Raw genomic sequence first — 13947 nt, 5'->3', positions numbered from 1 at the left:
AATGAAGAGTTAAGAGTTCAAGTGTTCTTTGTAATCAAACTTTATTTCTTTTGCAGAGTAAACATTCAATCACAAAACAGAAGTCTGCTCGGTGTCAAGTGGTGAAGTGGTCGGCCAGCGGGACGAGTGGTGAAGTGGTCGGCCAGCGGGACGAGTGGTGAAGTGGTCGGCCAGCGGGACGAGTGGTGAAGTGGTCGGCCAGCGGGACGAGTGGTTAAGTGGTCGGCCAGCGGGACGAGGAGTCTGCGCCTGGAGGTAAGACAAAAAGAAACCTGTAAGTCGACGTTTAGTGCAGGAAAAGGCTTAGCATGAAACTTACCAGTGGGAAAGGTTTGTTGTTCATGGCATCAAGTATTGAGAGCTGCATGACCAGGAAGCTGATCTTGTTCCTTGCAACCTGTCAGGAAAAAAAAAAAATTAAACCAAGTTGTTATGAGGACTGTGCAGTGATGAGCATATTACCTTAAGTGCAAATATTGTCCACTTCTCAGGTTGACTTGGAGGCAAGGACACAACCAAAATTTATGTGTTGCCAGCATGCTGCTGTGCTCTGATCCTTGGCCACCGCTGGCTGCAAGCAGGTACTTCATCGTGCACCACCCTGGACACAAAAAGAACAATCATTCTAATTTTGGAACATGGTGGCTAAAATGAAATGTACTTTCCTTCTCTTACCAGCAGAGGGCTCTCCAGGCAGCAAGAAGGTACCCCTGCCAAAAAGATGGCGACTTGAAGCTTTTAGCAAGTAGCATACCAGGAATGGCTCATTTCACCTGCAACAGCCACAGGTGCTTCTACTCCACTGGCAGGTTTTTCACTTTCTGGACCAGGATTTGCCACTTCTGCCTGTAAAGAAAAGGAACATTGACTCCATTTAGGGTTACGATTTTTATTTTTAATTGTAGACAGGAATCTTCTGCTGAAGACGTTTATTAGATAATCAGGCCAAGCTGTTGCAGATCCTCTCCTGGACTGACACCTGCACACAAATGTGGAAATAGTCACGCAAGTTGATTTGCAACACTGAAAATGGGAACAGCCTTAAAACCTTTAGCATGGTTTTGGAGAATTTCTTGGCCCAGCAGGTGGCGGGTCTTAGAGGCACTCTTACTGGAAGCTGCACTGCATTGAGACAAAGAAAAAGCAGGTTAGTGTTCTCACCATGCCACATTTGCAAAGTTTGCCAGGACTGGAAGATCAGGACTCCTTGTTTCCTGACTGCCTGGACCAGCACCACCTGAAAAAACAAACTGGTCAAGCACTTTGGTTTGTCAAATTTGTCATTGCAATAGATTCAAACCTGGCGCTTTGACTTCAACCCATGCAGCGGACTGGTACCAGGTCCTTTGGCTCCACCTGGTGGACAAAACGGGAAGAGAACGCACACGCTGAAATAAATTAGTCAAATTGTTCACGTGTGAGTGTACAGGTGTTTCACCAATTAAGAACGCAGGCAGGAACAGCTCTGAACGTCTCTCCAACCGCAGTTCGTTGGCCTGAAAGACAAGGTAACGTTGTAACCCACAGAGTGTTACATTTTTAGCTTGTTTGATAGCAAGAGTAGACTTGCAAACGTCTCATGAAGTCGGGGCTCTCAGGACTGCAAGCCGGCCGGCCATTTTGAAACCTGCAGACAAAAAAAAAAGTTAAGTACTTTCGTCAATTGTCTTTCAAATAAAAACGTGTTTTTTGCCTTTTTGCAGTCAATCTGGGTCTTCTGTCGCAGATGCAGACCTGTGGACAAAAATGGACAGTTAGACGCAGTAGATTAAATCCACATTATTCGAACAGAAGGTAGGTTACTTGAGGCTCGTTTTGAAGAGTCGCACCTGTAGACAGATATGAGATAATTTGATTAGATTCTGTCGTGAATTTCTGCAGACGTTTTGTCTTACCTTGGCCAGTAAAACTGCGTTTGATGCAATTTAAGGTCGGAGATGTTTTCTGCCAACGCTCGCTTTTTAGCTTGCATGGTAGCAAGGTGTAAGCACGTCCAAAGTGCAAGTTGACGCTGAAAGAGAGCAAAAGCAGTTAGTTTTAACAGGTTAAGGAATAGTGAAGACTTACCTTTGAAACGCAGCATGTGTAAAAGCGCGCTGCGCAGCACGACGTGACGCTGTCAGAAATGAGCAAGAGAACGATTGTCGCGTTTGTGACGTCTTATATAGTCTTTTTGTGATGACGTCATTAACAAGCAAAAGGGAAAAAAATAATAAAAGCCGTCTGCGGAAGCAAGGGAAAATGGCAAAGTGTGATACTTCGGTAGGGTCGGGTCTCGAACCGTAGTTCTACTGCATCGGAGGCAAGGGCGGTAACCATTCAACCAGACCTTGCTTGGAAATGCCATGAGGTTTGTTCGTATTGATAGTATGAATATCCAAACATTGACGCAAACAGTCTAAAGTGACACCTAAGTACAAAGAAGCGAAGAAACGCAATTGTGTCTGAGGTGGCCGAATGGATAAAGATTTTGTCTTGAGTTCAGGAGACTCGGGTTCGAATCTTGGGAAACGCTCTGTTTAATGTGTAAATATTGGACATAGCTGGTCTCGAACCCTGGTCGGCTGAGTACCAGTTCAAGTGTTATACCATTCGGCCACATTGCCATGAAAATTTCGAAGTTTTATTATGTATTTAACGTCTATGGAACTATTGATCTACAAATACAGAACAACTGCCATGCTGACGTAAGATGCACGGATGGTCCGATGGTACAAGCACTTGCCTTTGGTTCCGGCGATTCGGGTTCGAATTTTGGCCATCGCTCTCGTTTAATTTGAAAATGTAGGACAGAGCTGGTCTCGAACCCTAGTCGACTGAGTACCAGGCCAAGTCTTATACCATTCGGCTATATTGCCATGTGAATCTCGAAAAATATTTATGTATTTAACGTGAATAGGTCAAATGATCTACAAATGCAGAAAATTGCTGGACCATTCTAAGATCCAGTGATGGTCTTATGGTTAAAGCTTTTGCCTTGAGTTCAGGAGACGTTCAGACGCCAACATATTCTCGAAAGGTACTGCATGTTGTGTTTCCTTCTTTTTTTATATGGCGTATTATCCCTTCGGTGACTAGAGAACATTATCAACAAGTCAAATGAGACGCAATACTATTTTGTAAAGATAATTTAATGCATGCTTTGAGTTATTTGACGGTTTCCAGGTGATATAGGTAGTGGGTAACAGCAGATGGGCCATTAGTTTCAGAAGTTGTGGTCAAAAGACATTATGTGGGGTGGGTGCAGTACAACATGTTTCCCGCAGAGGACGATAATGCTCTACAGTTGAGTATTCTGTGACTGTTTCGGTCCTTTCATAGTTTGTGATATTCGATGTTAAGTAAAGTCTTAAAAATTAGAGAGTGTATCATTAATGCTGTCAAGGAAATTGTTTAACAAAAATAACATTTGGCCCATAATATGAGTCTTAGACTTTGAAACCTTGGTTGAGGTGCTCATTGCATGTCATTTCTAATGGCACACAGTGCCTGCCACCAGGGGGAAGGTGAGCACATGCAAACGTCTAAGTACCAAAAAGAGGAAAAGGAAGGTGAGTACCGTTAATCTTCTGGATTATGAACTGTTTTTGTTGTTTTTCTCTTGATTTTTTGTAGTTTCTCATTTCCCCCAGTTGGTGTTTTGAGCTTTTCCTTGCCCTCCTGGAAGTTTAAAATCAGGTGATGTTTGAGAATATTTGACATTTTTCACACGTCCTGAGTGTTGTTAGTCACGTAAATGTTGAATAGAGACTGTGAGGTATCGAAGTCAAGATCCTTGTTTGGCATGCTCAAACATGGCGAATAAAAATTCTATAATCTTGAATCTTAATGTACTCACTTTGTTGCTCGCTAGCTAGCTGACTAGCTAGCTAGCTGTCGTAGAGCAATATCAACAAAGGTGGCTTGTCAGCGAGCCCGCCCACAACTCCCACTCAGCTGTCGATCAATCGTTAATTAGGAAAAAGCGTTCGACCTCCATGTTTGTTTTGTATGTTTTCCACGCTAAAGCTGATTTCCAAACTACAAGAGTTGAGGCTCCACGTCGGCTGCTGGTCGTCTATCTGAACATCGAGATGCCAACATATTTTCGAAAGGTACTGCATGTTGTGTTTCCTTCTTTTTTATATGGAGTATTATCCCTTCGGTGACTAGAGAAGATCATCAACAAGTCAAATGAGACGTAATGTTATTTTGTAAAGATAATTTAATGCGTGCTTTGAGTTATTTGACGGTTTCCAGGTGAATTAGGTAGTGGGTAACAGTAGATGAGCCATTAGTTTAAGAAGTTGTAGTCAAAAGACATTATGCAGGGTGGGTGCAGTACAAAATATTTCCCGCAGAGAGCGCTAATGCTCTTTAGTTAAATATTCTGTTACTGCTTCGGTCCTTTCATAGTTTGTGATATTCGATGTTAAAGTGCTAAAAATAGGAGAGTGTATCATTAAATCTGCCAAGGAAATAGTTTAATAAAAAGAACATTTTGCACCTAAAACGAGTCTTTTTATTTTGAGGACTTTGAAACCTTGGTTGAGGTGCTCATTGCATGTCACTTCTAATGCCTGCCACCAGGGAGAAGGTGAGCACATGCAAACGGCGGACATTGCTCACTGGGCCAAAAACTAAGTGCCACTGTGCTACTGCACAACTTAAACATCAAACACCTCTAGATGTGTTTTTAATGACATTTATGCAAACCAGGTTAGTCAGAAATATACATTTGATTTGTACTCAACTAACTTGGTTTGCATCAGTGTCATTGAAAAACACATCCAAAAGTGTGTGATGATTTTATGCAGTAGCTGGCACTTAGTTTTTGTCCCGGTGAGAGATGTCAGCTGTTTCAATGTGCTCACCTTCCCCCTCGTGGCACTCGTGTCATCAGAAGTAAGTGACTTCTCACCTGAGCTCATCAAACACTTAAGCTGCTTCCATGCAAGTCCTGTCAATGCCAATGTTTGAGTGCAACTATATTAGTCTCACACAAACATTGACTGCTCAAATGTTTTCAAACTGCTTTTCTGTCATATAAATTAATCAACTGGAATGCAAGTGTTAGTAATTGTACTAAGTTCATCTTGTTTTTCCTTTTTTTAATCACTTCACTGGTTTCTTTTATATCAAACAAATTGTTTTAGGTTCATTACCTGACATGTTTTGGCGGTTTCTTCCGCCATGTCAGGTAATGAACCTAAAACAATTTGTTTGATATAAAAGAAACCAGTGAAGTGTGCAAGTCTTAGTGTTTTTATGAGCAAATTTGCTTCACTCATTGGAAAATGTACATACTTGGTGGTTGCTGCAGTGGCACTCAGGTTTTCAAAGGCAGTCTTCAGTCTTGAGGTGAGCGTTGTCCTTCCGCCACTGCCATGGACATGGGTTTTTGACTGTTACTCTCCATTTCACAGGACTGTGAGATGGAGAGTAACAGTCAAAAACCCATGTTCATGGCAGTGACACAAGGACAACGCTCACCTCAAGACTGAAAACGGCCTTAAAAAACCTAAGTGTCACTTGCCCCGCCTCCAACTTCTCCCCAAATTCAGTCTGACCAATCACAGAGCAGTACAAATTTGCATAAATTTGCATAACCACGCCCACTTTTCAACAGCCAATCAGAAAGCAGTATTTGGCATTCTGACCAATCAGATTGCTTCAAATTAATGAGGTTACGCCCACTTTATATTCCACCAATCACATTACTCCTTATTTGCATAACCACGCCCACTTTTCGGCCAATCGCTGACCTTCATTCTCATTGCTCCACCTACTTTCTGAGCCCTCGGCCAATCATGAAGCAGTATTCCAGCTTTGACCCGCCTCATTTCAAAAAAATATGGGGAAAAAAATCCAGAAAAATATTCTGTAAAAAATTACGGAAAAAAAAAAAAAAATCTGGAAAAATAAAATCGGAAAAAAAGTTTAGGTTTTATTTTTGTTTTCTTTTTAAATGAAGATATTTTTAAAGTTGAGAATGAAGAGTTAAGAGTTCAAGTGTTCTTTGTAATCAAACTTTATTTCTGTTGCAGAGTAAACATTCAATCATAAAACAGAAGTCTGCTCGGTGCCAAGTGGTGAAGTGGTCGGCCAGCGGGACGAGTGGTGAAGTGGTCGGCCAGCGGGACGAGTGGTGAAGTGGTCGGCCAGCGGGACGAGTGGTTAAGTGGTCGGCCAGCAGGACGAGGAGTCTGCGCCTGGAGGTAAGACAAAAAGAAACCTGTAAGTCAACGTTTAGTGCAGGAAAAGGCTTAGCATGAAACTTACCAGTGGGAAAGGTTTGTTGTTCATGGCATCAAGTATTGAGAGCTGCATGACCAGGAAGCTGATCTTGTTCCTTGCAACCTGTCAGGAAAAAAAAAAAATTAAACCAAGTTGTTATGTGGACTGTGCAGTGATGACCATATTACCTTAAATGCAAATATTGTCCACTTCTCAGGTTGACTTGGAGGCAAGGACACAACCAAAATTTATGTGTTGCCAGCATGTTGCTGTGCTCTGATCCTTGGCCACCGCTGGCTGCAAGCAGGTACTTCATCGTGCACCACCCTGGACACAAAAAGAACAAACATTCCAATTTTGGAACATGGTGGCTGAAATGTACTTTCCTTCTCTTACCAGCAGAGGGCTCTCCAGGCAGCAAGAAGGTACCCCTGCCAAAAAGATGGCGACTTGAAGCTTTTAGCAAGTAGCATACCAGGAATGTCTCATTTCACCTGCAACAGCCACAGGTGCTTCTACTCCACTTGCAGGTGAATGGAGGCAAACTGGCAGGTTTTTCACTTTCTGGACCAGGATTTGCCACTTCTGCCTGTAAAGAAAAGGAACATTGACTCCATTTAGGGTTACGATTTTTATTTTTAATTGTAGACAGGAATCTTCTGCTGAAGACGTTTATTAGATAATCAGGCCAAGCTGTTGCAGATCCTCTCCTGGACTGACACCTGCACACAAATGCGGAAACAGTCAAGCAAGTTGATTTGCAACACTGAAAATGGGAACAGCCTTGAAACCTTCAGCATGGTTTTGGAGAATTTCTTGGCCCAGCAGGTGGCGGGTCTTTGAGTCACTCTTACTGGAAGCTGCACTGCATTGAGACAAAGAAAAAAGCAGGTTAGTGTTCTCACCATGCCACATTTGCAAAGTTTAGTCACCTGCCAAGACTGGAAGATCATGACTCCTTGTTTCCTGACTGCCTGGACCAGCACCACCTGAAAAAACAAACTGGTCAAGCACTTTGGTTTGTCAAATTTGTCATTGCAATAGATTCAAACCTGGCGCTTTGACTTCAACCCATGCAGCGGACTGGTACCAGGTCCTTTGGCTCCACCTGGTGGACAAAACGGGAAGAGAACGCACACGCTGAAATTAATTAGTCAAATTGTTCACGTGTGAGTGTACAGGTGTTTCACCAATTAAGAACGCAGGCAGGAACAGCTCTGAACGTCTCTCCAACCGCAGTTCGTTGGCCTGAAAGACAAGGTAACGTTGTAACCCACAGAGTGTTACATTTTTAGTCATACGAGCTTGTTTGATAGCAAGAGTAGACTTGCAAACGTCTCATGAAGTCGGGGCTCTCAGGACTGCAAGCCGGCCGGCCATTTTGAAACCTGCAGACAAAAAAAAAAAAAGTTAAGTATTTTTGTCAATTGTCCTTCAAATAAAAACGTGTTTTTTGCCTTTTTGCAGTCAATCTGGGTCTTCTGTCGCAGATGCAGACCTGTGGACAAAAATGGACAGTTAGACGCAGTAGATTAAATCCACATTATTCGAACAGAAGGTAGGTTACTTGAGGCTCGTTTTGAAGAGTCGCACCTGTAGACAGATATGAGATAATTTGATTAGATTCTGTCGTGAATTTCTGCAGACGTTTTGTCTTACCTTGGCCAGTAAAACTGCGTTTGATGCAATTTAAGGTCCGAGATGTTTTCTGCCAACGCTCGCTTTTTAGCTTGCATGGTAGCAAGGTGTAAGCACGTCCAAAGTGCAAGTTGACGCTGAAAGAGAGCAAAAGCAGTTAGTTTTAAAAGGTTAAGGAATAGTGAAGACTTACCTTTGAAACGCAGCATGTGTAAAAGCGCGCTGCGCAGCACGACGCGACGCTGTCAGAAGTGAGCAAGAGAACGATTGTCGCGTTTGTGACGTCTTATATAGTCTTTTTGTGATGACGTCATTAACAAGCAAAGGGGAAAAAAATAAAATAGAAATCTAGGTATGGTCGGGTCTCGAACCGTGGTCCTGCAGCATCGGAGGCAAGGGTGGTAACCATTCAACCAGACCTTGCCTAGGAATGGTACCTGGTTTGTTGGTATTGATAGTATTAGTATCCAAACATTGACGTAAAAAGTCTAAAGTGATACCTAAGTACAAAGAAGTCTCGAACCCTGGTCGGCCGAGTACCAGGCCAAGTGTTATACCATTCGGCCACATTGCCATGAAATTCTCGAAGTTTTATTATGTATTTAACGTCTATGGCACTACTGCTCTACAAAATAGAACAACTGCCATGTCACCATAAGATGCACTGATGGCCTGATGGTTAAAGCATTTACCTTTGGTTCCGGCGATTCGGCTTCGAATCTTGGTCATTGCTCTCTTTAATTTGAAAATGTTGGACAGAGCTGGACTCGAACCCTGGTCGACTGAGTACCAGGCCAAGTCTTATACCATTCGGCCACATTGCCATGAAAATTTCGAAAAATATTTATGTATTTAACGTGAATAGGTCGACTGATCTACAAATACAAAAAATTGCTTGATCATTCAAAGATCTAGTGATGGTCGTGGTCAAAGCTTTTGCCTTGAGTTCAGGAGAATCGAGTTTGAATCTCACACATGGCTTTGTGTAAGTCTATACACATAATATATTACAGAGCAGTACTCTTTGCCTCGTATTCTGTTGAGTCTTGCACATTATTCCGTATAACTTCCAAATGTTACATGGAGCGGGACTGGATCCCCACTCTTCTGTACTCCAGACCAATATTATTATCAGCCACTTTGGCACATAAATTTCGAATTTCTTTTGGGTGGTCATTCAAAGCACCTAAAGGTATACGAGTGAATTGTATTTTTCCATGCAGCCCTTTGTGGTGTATGGTTTTTGTTGCTTCGCTGGTCTCCAAAAACACTCGGTGGTCGGTGGCTGGTTCCAGACAAATGAACACTTCAAGGACACATGGCTGATTGGGAAAAGATTTTATTCAACGATGTCAGAGCGAAGTCTTTCCAAAAAGTTGAGTGGCCCCAAGGCATGGATGTTATAAAGCGCGAGAGCGAGCCAGCCAGAGCCAGCCCTTTCTTTTGTCAGGCCCGTAGATTTTATACCTGGTAGGATAGAGTGAAATAGAACGGAGTGGCAATTCTATTGACAATGTACTGTACATGTGAGGCAGTCAAATAAAATCCCGGACAATTTTTGAAATTGGGGGGGGGGGGGGGTCGGGGGGGGGGGTGCTACCACTTCAAATTCAATGTTTGAAAAAATACAGTAATCACAAACTATATGACACATATATCACATAAATGCTGTAATTCAGTTTGGTGTTGAAATGTTTACAATGTACTAATACCATCAGAAAAAAATAAAACAGTAACGTACAGTTAGTTAATTGACAATCAGGATATCAGGACTACACTCATACGTTGTAAATACCTTATTTTGAAATCCTTTCTTGTTACAGGAAATGTCAAGACGTCACTTCCTGTCAGTATCTTAACGTAAACAGCTTCAAAACAACGAGGGATTTGTAAATCGTAGTTTCATCCCAGATTTATCGTGCAGGAATTAAAATACATTCGTTTAATTTAAACTCGAACATGGTGAGTGAATGCATTATTTTAGGCTTTAACAAATGTGCATCAAATTAAGTTAACGAGCAGCTGCAGCTACGCTAACGAGCTAGCTGGCTAACTGGGTGAAACGTGCCGTGCAAACCAAACACAAATAAAGAAAATAATATTGCTTCTCTACTCGTCACACGTATTTAACGATTCTTGTCTCACCTTTTGACTTTTGTCCATTTCCTAGTCGCACACGATCCTGTTGGTTCAGCCCACCAAGAGACCCGAAGGCCGAACGTATGCTGACTACGAGTCGGTGAATGAATGCATGGAAGGTCTGAAAGTTTCACCATGCTAAACACGCTAAAATACAACCTGTGATTTATCTTGTGTAGTGAAAGTTTGCCATGTGACTGCTAATTTGCTAATGATCATACCTGAACAACGTTAGCAACTCATTCGGCTTCCGTAGTTTTAAAGCACGACCCCTCTGGCTCAGGATGCTTCCATTAACATGTCTTTCCCATGTGCATATTTCTCCTAGGCGTGTGCAAAATGTATGAAGAGCACCTCAAGAGAATGAATCCAAACAGCCCATCCATCACCTACGATATAAGCCAGTTGTTTGACTTCATTGACGACTTGGCGGACCTGAGCTGTCTTGTGTAAGTGTCTTAATTGAATGAAACACAATTTGCATGATTCCAAATTTGAATTTGCCCCCCCCCAGTTACAGAGCAGACACTCAAACTTACCAGCCGTACAACAAAGACTGGATCAAGGAGAAGATTTACGTACTGCTGAGACGTCAAGCTCACCAAGCAGGGAAGTAGCGAGATGATTTGCCCCTTGTTCTTCTACCTGCATCTCAAAGGAGTATACGGGGACAAATATACATTTCAAATACTCTGAGAGGATGTCCATATCGATTTCGTGGAAGGTCTGGGTCACCAAGCTGAGGCATTCTAGTTTCTAAGCGAATTCACATTCAGTTTGTATTTGATGTTTTTATTTGGATGTTTTTTACATGCTGTGAAATTTCAATTTTTATGGACGGACTTTAAATTTACAAAAGTTGTCATATTATTCAGACGACATGGTTACTTTAGTTGTTGTTGTTTTTCTGTTGATGTTGTAAAGTTTTTTTTTACATTGTATAGGATTCCAGGGAACCAGCAATGTGGCTGTTTTCAAATGTGATCATTTTGGTATATATGGTTCTTTAATAAACAATTTAACAATACGACGTGTTTTGCAATGTGTCCACATTCACAAATCATGCACACATGCTAAAATGGAGGACTAATTCTGTCATCGGTTCCCTCTTAGATGAATATTCACGTAACCTCATCTTATGGCACATATTGTTCTTCTAGAGTCCATTCATATGGAATGTTGAGCGACCATCTAAGAACATCTAAAGTTCTTTAGTGTTAGTAAATACGCACCTAGGGACATTTATTCAGCTCTATTAGTGAGGGGGCTGCTACTTGGGCACATTTGATAAGGTTGAGGTCCAAACTCACCACATTGAGCAATCTTGAAGTGTAAACAATGTGACATCAGAGCCTCTCCACACACATGGCGATGCCCATCCCTCCGCCGATGCACAGGGACGCCACGCCTGTCCGACCGCCGGTCCTCTGGAGCGTGTGCAGCAGCGTCACCAGAATCCTGCAGCCCGACATGCCGATGGGATGACCCAGTGAGATGGCGCCGCCGTTCACGTTCACCTGAAGCAGAAAATGAGTTTCATGCCCACGTAGAATCTTTTTTTTTCTTTTTAAATGCTACCTTTTCTTCTTGCAAGCCAAGCTCTTTAACAACGGCAATGGACTGTGCGGCGAAGGCCTCGTTGATCTCATAGAGATCAACCTGGTCTGGTTGCCACCCTGCCTTCTCCACCTAGAGAAACATTTAACACCATTAGAGAATAAATTACCAGCATTTTTTTATTTTAATAGCCCATTATTATTATTGCTAATTCAAATAAATGAGTGTCCACTTCTCACCGCTTTCCTGATGGCGGGTATGGGCCCGGTGCCCATGATGGACGGGTCGAGCCCAGCTTGAGCCCACGACACGATCCGGGCCATGGCTTTGAGGCCTCGCTTTGTGGCCTCCGATTGGCTCATGAGTACGACGGCGGCTGCGCCGTCATTGATACCTACAGAGTGAGAAAGTCCTCAAAGATCAAGTTCACTTGCTCCGGTGTGCAACGTGCCACTCACCTGAGGCGTTGCCGGCGGTAACGGTGCCGCGAGCATCTTTCACGAAGCACGGCCTGAGCTTGGACATGCTCTCAAGATGGCTGCCGTGGCGAGGGAACTCGTCCACTTTCACTTCCACCGCGCCTGCAGAAGTGAGCAGGGGAAAACAGCAGGAACATTACCAGCTAATATCACCCAATTAATCAGTGAAATAAACTGTTACATGCCTTTCCTGGACGGAACCACAACTGGGACAATCTCCTGAAGGAAGTATCCCGCTTTCTGAGCCGCTTCCACCTTATTCTGCGACCGGACGGCGAACACGTCCTGCGCTTCTCGACTGACGTTCCACTGCTTGGCCACATTCTCGGCTGAGAGCAGCAAAAACATAATTATATCATAAAAACCTGACATTTAAACAGAGGGTGTGTAGACTTTTTATATGCACATCATATGATTTCACTAATTTTGTACAGAGCCCACCTGTGATGCCCATATGGTAGCCATGAAAGGCGTCGGTCAAACCGTCAGCCACCATGGAGTCCTGCAGGGAGGCGTCGCCCATTTTCACTCCTGCCCGCATGTTCAGTATGTGAGGAGCCTGAAGAGGGAAAACAATGATGTCACACGACTCCTTCACTAATTGAATCATCTAGTGCAATCCTCACCCTGCTCATACTCTCCATGCCTCCTGCCACCACCACAGCGGACTCTCCGGTCTGGATGGACTGAGCCCCCAAACAGACAGCTTTCAGCCCAGAGCCGCACACCATCTGGCAGCTCCACGCCGGGACCGAGAAGGGGATCCCTGCACCGACGCTGGCTTGACGCGCCGGATTTTGCCCGTGACCTCAGAGACAAAAGCACAGATTCAATAAAATTAGTGACTGGACGTTCACCAAGCCAATTTTGCTCACGGAAATACCTGCCGTCAGGACGTGCCCCAAAATGACCTCTGACACGTCTTCTGGCTTCATTCCAGCCCGCTTCAGGACATCCTTAATCACCACGGAACATAGATCATGCAAAGGCACCGTGGACAGAGAACCATTCAGGGACCCTTTGGAGAAAAAGAAAATGGAAATGCAATATTGTAACATATCCTAGTTCGACTTAGTACATAGTGCTGTTTGTATTAGGTGGTTATCATTATTTCATATTCATTGGCAATGTCAAATATTAATAAATGTGATGATAAATAAAACTGAAAAATATAGTTTTGCATGACATAAGAATAGATTATTATTCTTTCACAAAAAGGGAAAACTAAACACTTGTTATTGGTCAAGTGCATATGATGGTCCAATGTGCTCCCATGATGTCAGTAACCAATCACATCGTGCCATTTCCGTGGGCCTATGACTATTAAGCCAATCACAGCCTTCGACCCAGAAAGGACACTGGATGTAACCAATAGGAACTCAGCGTGACCCAACGTCACGAAATCACTTATTGATTAAACTTTCAACACATGCTAAATATGGTTAATTTACAAACATTTGACACAATTTAAAACATTTAATAGAAATATTTTGACGGTCGCTTCTATGTGAATAAATCGCGAGGACGACGAGAAAACGACGAGCCATCAATTCAATGAGAAAAACAATTCCAATTGAGGAAGTGGCTTTTAAATGAATGAAAGTGGTGCAAAAGGTGGGTGTACTTTACCAATTGGTGTCCGCGCGGCAGAGACGATGACAACGGGCTCTTTATCCATGTTGACTTGGCTGCAGTCTGCTGCACGTTGTTATGACAGTCCAGTCCTCCTGTTCTGTGCAAACAGCAGCTGATTCGGTGCAATTCTGCGCTATTACTTGACTAGAACAGCACGCCAGCGCCGTCTTGTGGCGTGGAAGTAGTAGAGCTCCTGATATGGATCTAAGGCAGCCAATTATTTATTTCTATACCTTTATTAGTTAAAAAAAAAATTAAAGCTACATTTCGTTTTTTTTAGCGA

General features: G+C 43.1%; 4 protein-coding genes across 8 annotated transcripts; 1 reads left to right on the top strand and 3 right to left on the bottom strand.

The window, feature by feature from the left end:
• Nucleotides 1-22: 22 nt before the first annotated feature.
• On the bottom strand, nt 23-2762 carry LOC148381559 (uncharacterized). The gene is made up of 14 exons (XM_088362666.1): nt 2688-2762; nt 2068-2288; nt 1896-2011; nt 1804-1829; nt 1694-1734; nt 1575-1627; nt 1439-1496; nt 1301-1356; nt 1162-1237; nt 774-846; nt 676-710; nt 463-601; nt 320-397; nt 23-249 (listed from the first exon to the last, which is right to left on the bottom strand). The coding sequence occupies exons 1-10, from the start codon at nt 2760-2762 to the stop codon at nt 795-797; spliced, it is 774 nt and encodes a 257-aa protein (XP_088218792.1). The 3' UTR covers nt 23-249; nt 320-397; nt 463-601; nt 676-710; nt 774-794.
• Nucleotides 1962-11020, top strand: erh (ERH mRNA splicing and mitosis factor). 2 transcript variants are annotated; one of them, XM_088362115.1, is made up of 10 exons: nt 1962-3551; nt 3633-3678; nt 4009-4094; nt 6027-6197; nt 6434-6523; nt 6616-7774; nt 9678-9816; nt 10025-10112; nt 10322-10442; nt 10508-11020. In XM_088362115.1, the coding sequence occupies exons 7-10, from the start codon at nt 9814-9816 to the stop codon at nt 10608-10610; spliced, it is 315 nt and encodes a 104-aa protein (XP_088218241.1). In that variant the 5' UTR covers nt 1962-3551; nt 3633-3678; nt 4009-4094; nt 6027-6197; nt 6434-6523; nt 6616-7774; nt 9678-9813; the 3' UTR covers nt 10611-11020. The 2 variants fall into 2 exon arrangements, with proteins under 2 accessions (XP_088218241.1, XP_088218242.1); XM_088362116.1 differs by lacking the exons at nt 1962-3551; nt 3633-3678; nt 4009-4094; ... (1 more) ...; nt 6434-6523; nt 6616-7774 and having other exon boundaries at nt 9659-9816.
• On the bottom strand, nt 5995-8163 carry LOC148381558 (uncharacterized). 3 transcript variants are annotated; one of them, XR_015854398.1, is made up of 13 exons: nt 8048-8163; nt 7876-7991; nt 7784-7809; nt 7674-7714; nt 7407-7604; nt 7269-7324; nt 7149-7205; nt 7008-7081; nt 6711-6938; nt 6613-6647; nt 6405-6543; nt 6262-6339; nt 5995-6191 (listed from the first exon to the last, which is right to left on the bottom strand). XR_015854398.1 is itself a non-coding variant. In XM_088362112.1 (12 exons), exons 5-11 carry the CDS (start codon nt 7513-7515, stop codon nt 6282-6284), a joined length of 576 nt encoding a protein of 191 aa, XP_088218238.1. In that variant the 5' UTR covers nt 7516-7604; nt 7674-7714; nt 7784-7809; nt 7876-7991; nt 8048-8163; the 3' UTR covers nt 5995-6191; nt 6262-6281. The 3 variants fall into 3 exon arrangements, 1 of the variants encoding a protein (XP_088218238.1); XR_015854399.1 differs by lacking the exon at nt 7149-7205; XM_088362112.1 differs by lacking the exon at nt 7008-7081 and having other exon boundaries at nt 6711-6805; nt 7122-7205.
• On the bottom strand, nt 9178-13818 carry acat2 (acetyl-CoA acetyltransferase 2). 2 transcript variants are annotated; one of them, XM_088362099.1, is made up of 10 exons: nt 13659-13818; nt 12913-13047; nt 12656-12837; nt 12471-12588; nt 12215-12358; nt 12009-12131; nt 11790-11944; nt 11572-11682; nt 11304-11510; nt 9178-10638 (listed from the first exon to the last, which is right to left on the bottom strand). In XM_088362099.1, the coding sequence occupies exons 1-9, from the start codon at nt 13705-13707 to the stop codon at nt 11340-11342; spliced, it is 1188 nt and encodes a 395-aa protein (XP_088218225.1). In that variant the 5' UTR covers nt 13708-13818; the 3' UTR covers nt 9178-10638; nt 11304-11339. The 2 variants fall into 2 exon arrangements, with proteins under 2 accessions (XP_088218225.1, XP_088218224.1); XM_088362098.1 differs by lacking the exon at nt 9178-10638 and having other exon boundaries at nt 10770-11510.
• Between the last annotated feature and the right edge of the window lie 129 nt (nt 13819-13947).

Source organism: Syngnathus floridae, chromosome 19 (assembly GCF_059516105.1).
Source record: "Syngnathus floridae isolate MCC-2025c chromosome 19, RoL_Sflo_1.0, whole genome shotgun sequence".
NCBI lineage: Eukaryota > Metazoa > Chordata > Actinopteri > Syngnathiformes > Syngnathidae > Syngnathus > Syngnathus floridae.
Note: the sequence above shows the minus strand (reverse complement) of the source record. Positions and strands in the feature narration are given on the sequence as shown.

Coding starts and splice junctions, on each gene's coding strand:
- LOC148381559 (XM_088362666.1), bottom strand. CDS start 2,762: ATGGCCAAAATTCGAACCCGAATCGCCGGAACCAAAGGCAAGTGCTTG. Junction 1,735..1,803: donor CTCTTCAAAACGAGCCTCAA/GTAACCTACCTT, acceptor TTTTGTCCACAG/GTCTGCATCTGCGACAGAAG. Junction 1,497..1,574: donor GAGCCCCGACTTCATGAGAC/GTTTGCAAGTCT, acceptor CTTGTCTTTCAG/GCCAACGAACTGCGGTTGGA.
- LOC148381558 (XM_088362112.1), bottom strand. CDS start 7,515: ATGACTAAAAATGTAACACTCTGTGGGTTACAACGTTACCTTGTCTTT. Junction 7,206..7,268: donor GGTTGAAGTCAAAGCGCCAG/GTTTGAATCTAT, acceptor TTGTTTTTTCAG/GTGGTGCTGGTCCAGGCAGT. Junction 6,648..6,710: donor AGCACCTGTGGCTGTTGCAG/GTGAAATGAGAC, acceptor TCTTTTTGGCAG/GGGTACCTTCTTGCTGCCTG.
- erh (XM_088362115.1), top strand. Junction 10,113..10,321: donor GGTGAATGAATGCATGGAAG/GTCTGAAAGTTT, acceptor TATTTCTCCTAG/GCGTGTGCAAAATGTATGAA. Junction 10,443..10,507: donor GCGGACCTGAGCTGTCTTGT/GTAAGTGTCTTA, acceptor GCCCCCCCCCAG/TTACAGAGCAGACACTCAAA.
- acat2 (XM_088362099.1), bottom strand. CDS start 13,707: ATGGATAAAGAGCCCGTTGTCATCGTCTCTGCCGCGCGGACACCAATT. Junction 13,048..13,658: donor TGCCGCGCGGACACCAATTG/GTAAAGTACACC, acceptor TTTTCTCCAAAG/GGTCCCTGAATGGTTCTCTG. Junction 12,589..12,655: donor GCATGGAGAGTATGAGCAGG/GTGAGGATTGCA, acceptor TTCCCTCTTCAG/GCTCCTCACATACTGAACAT.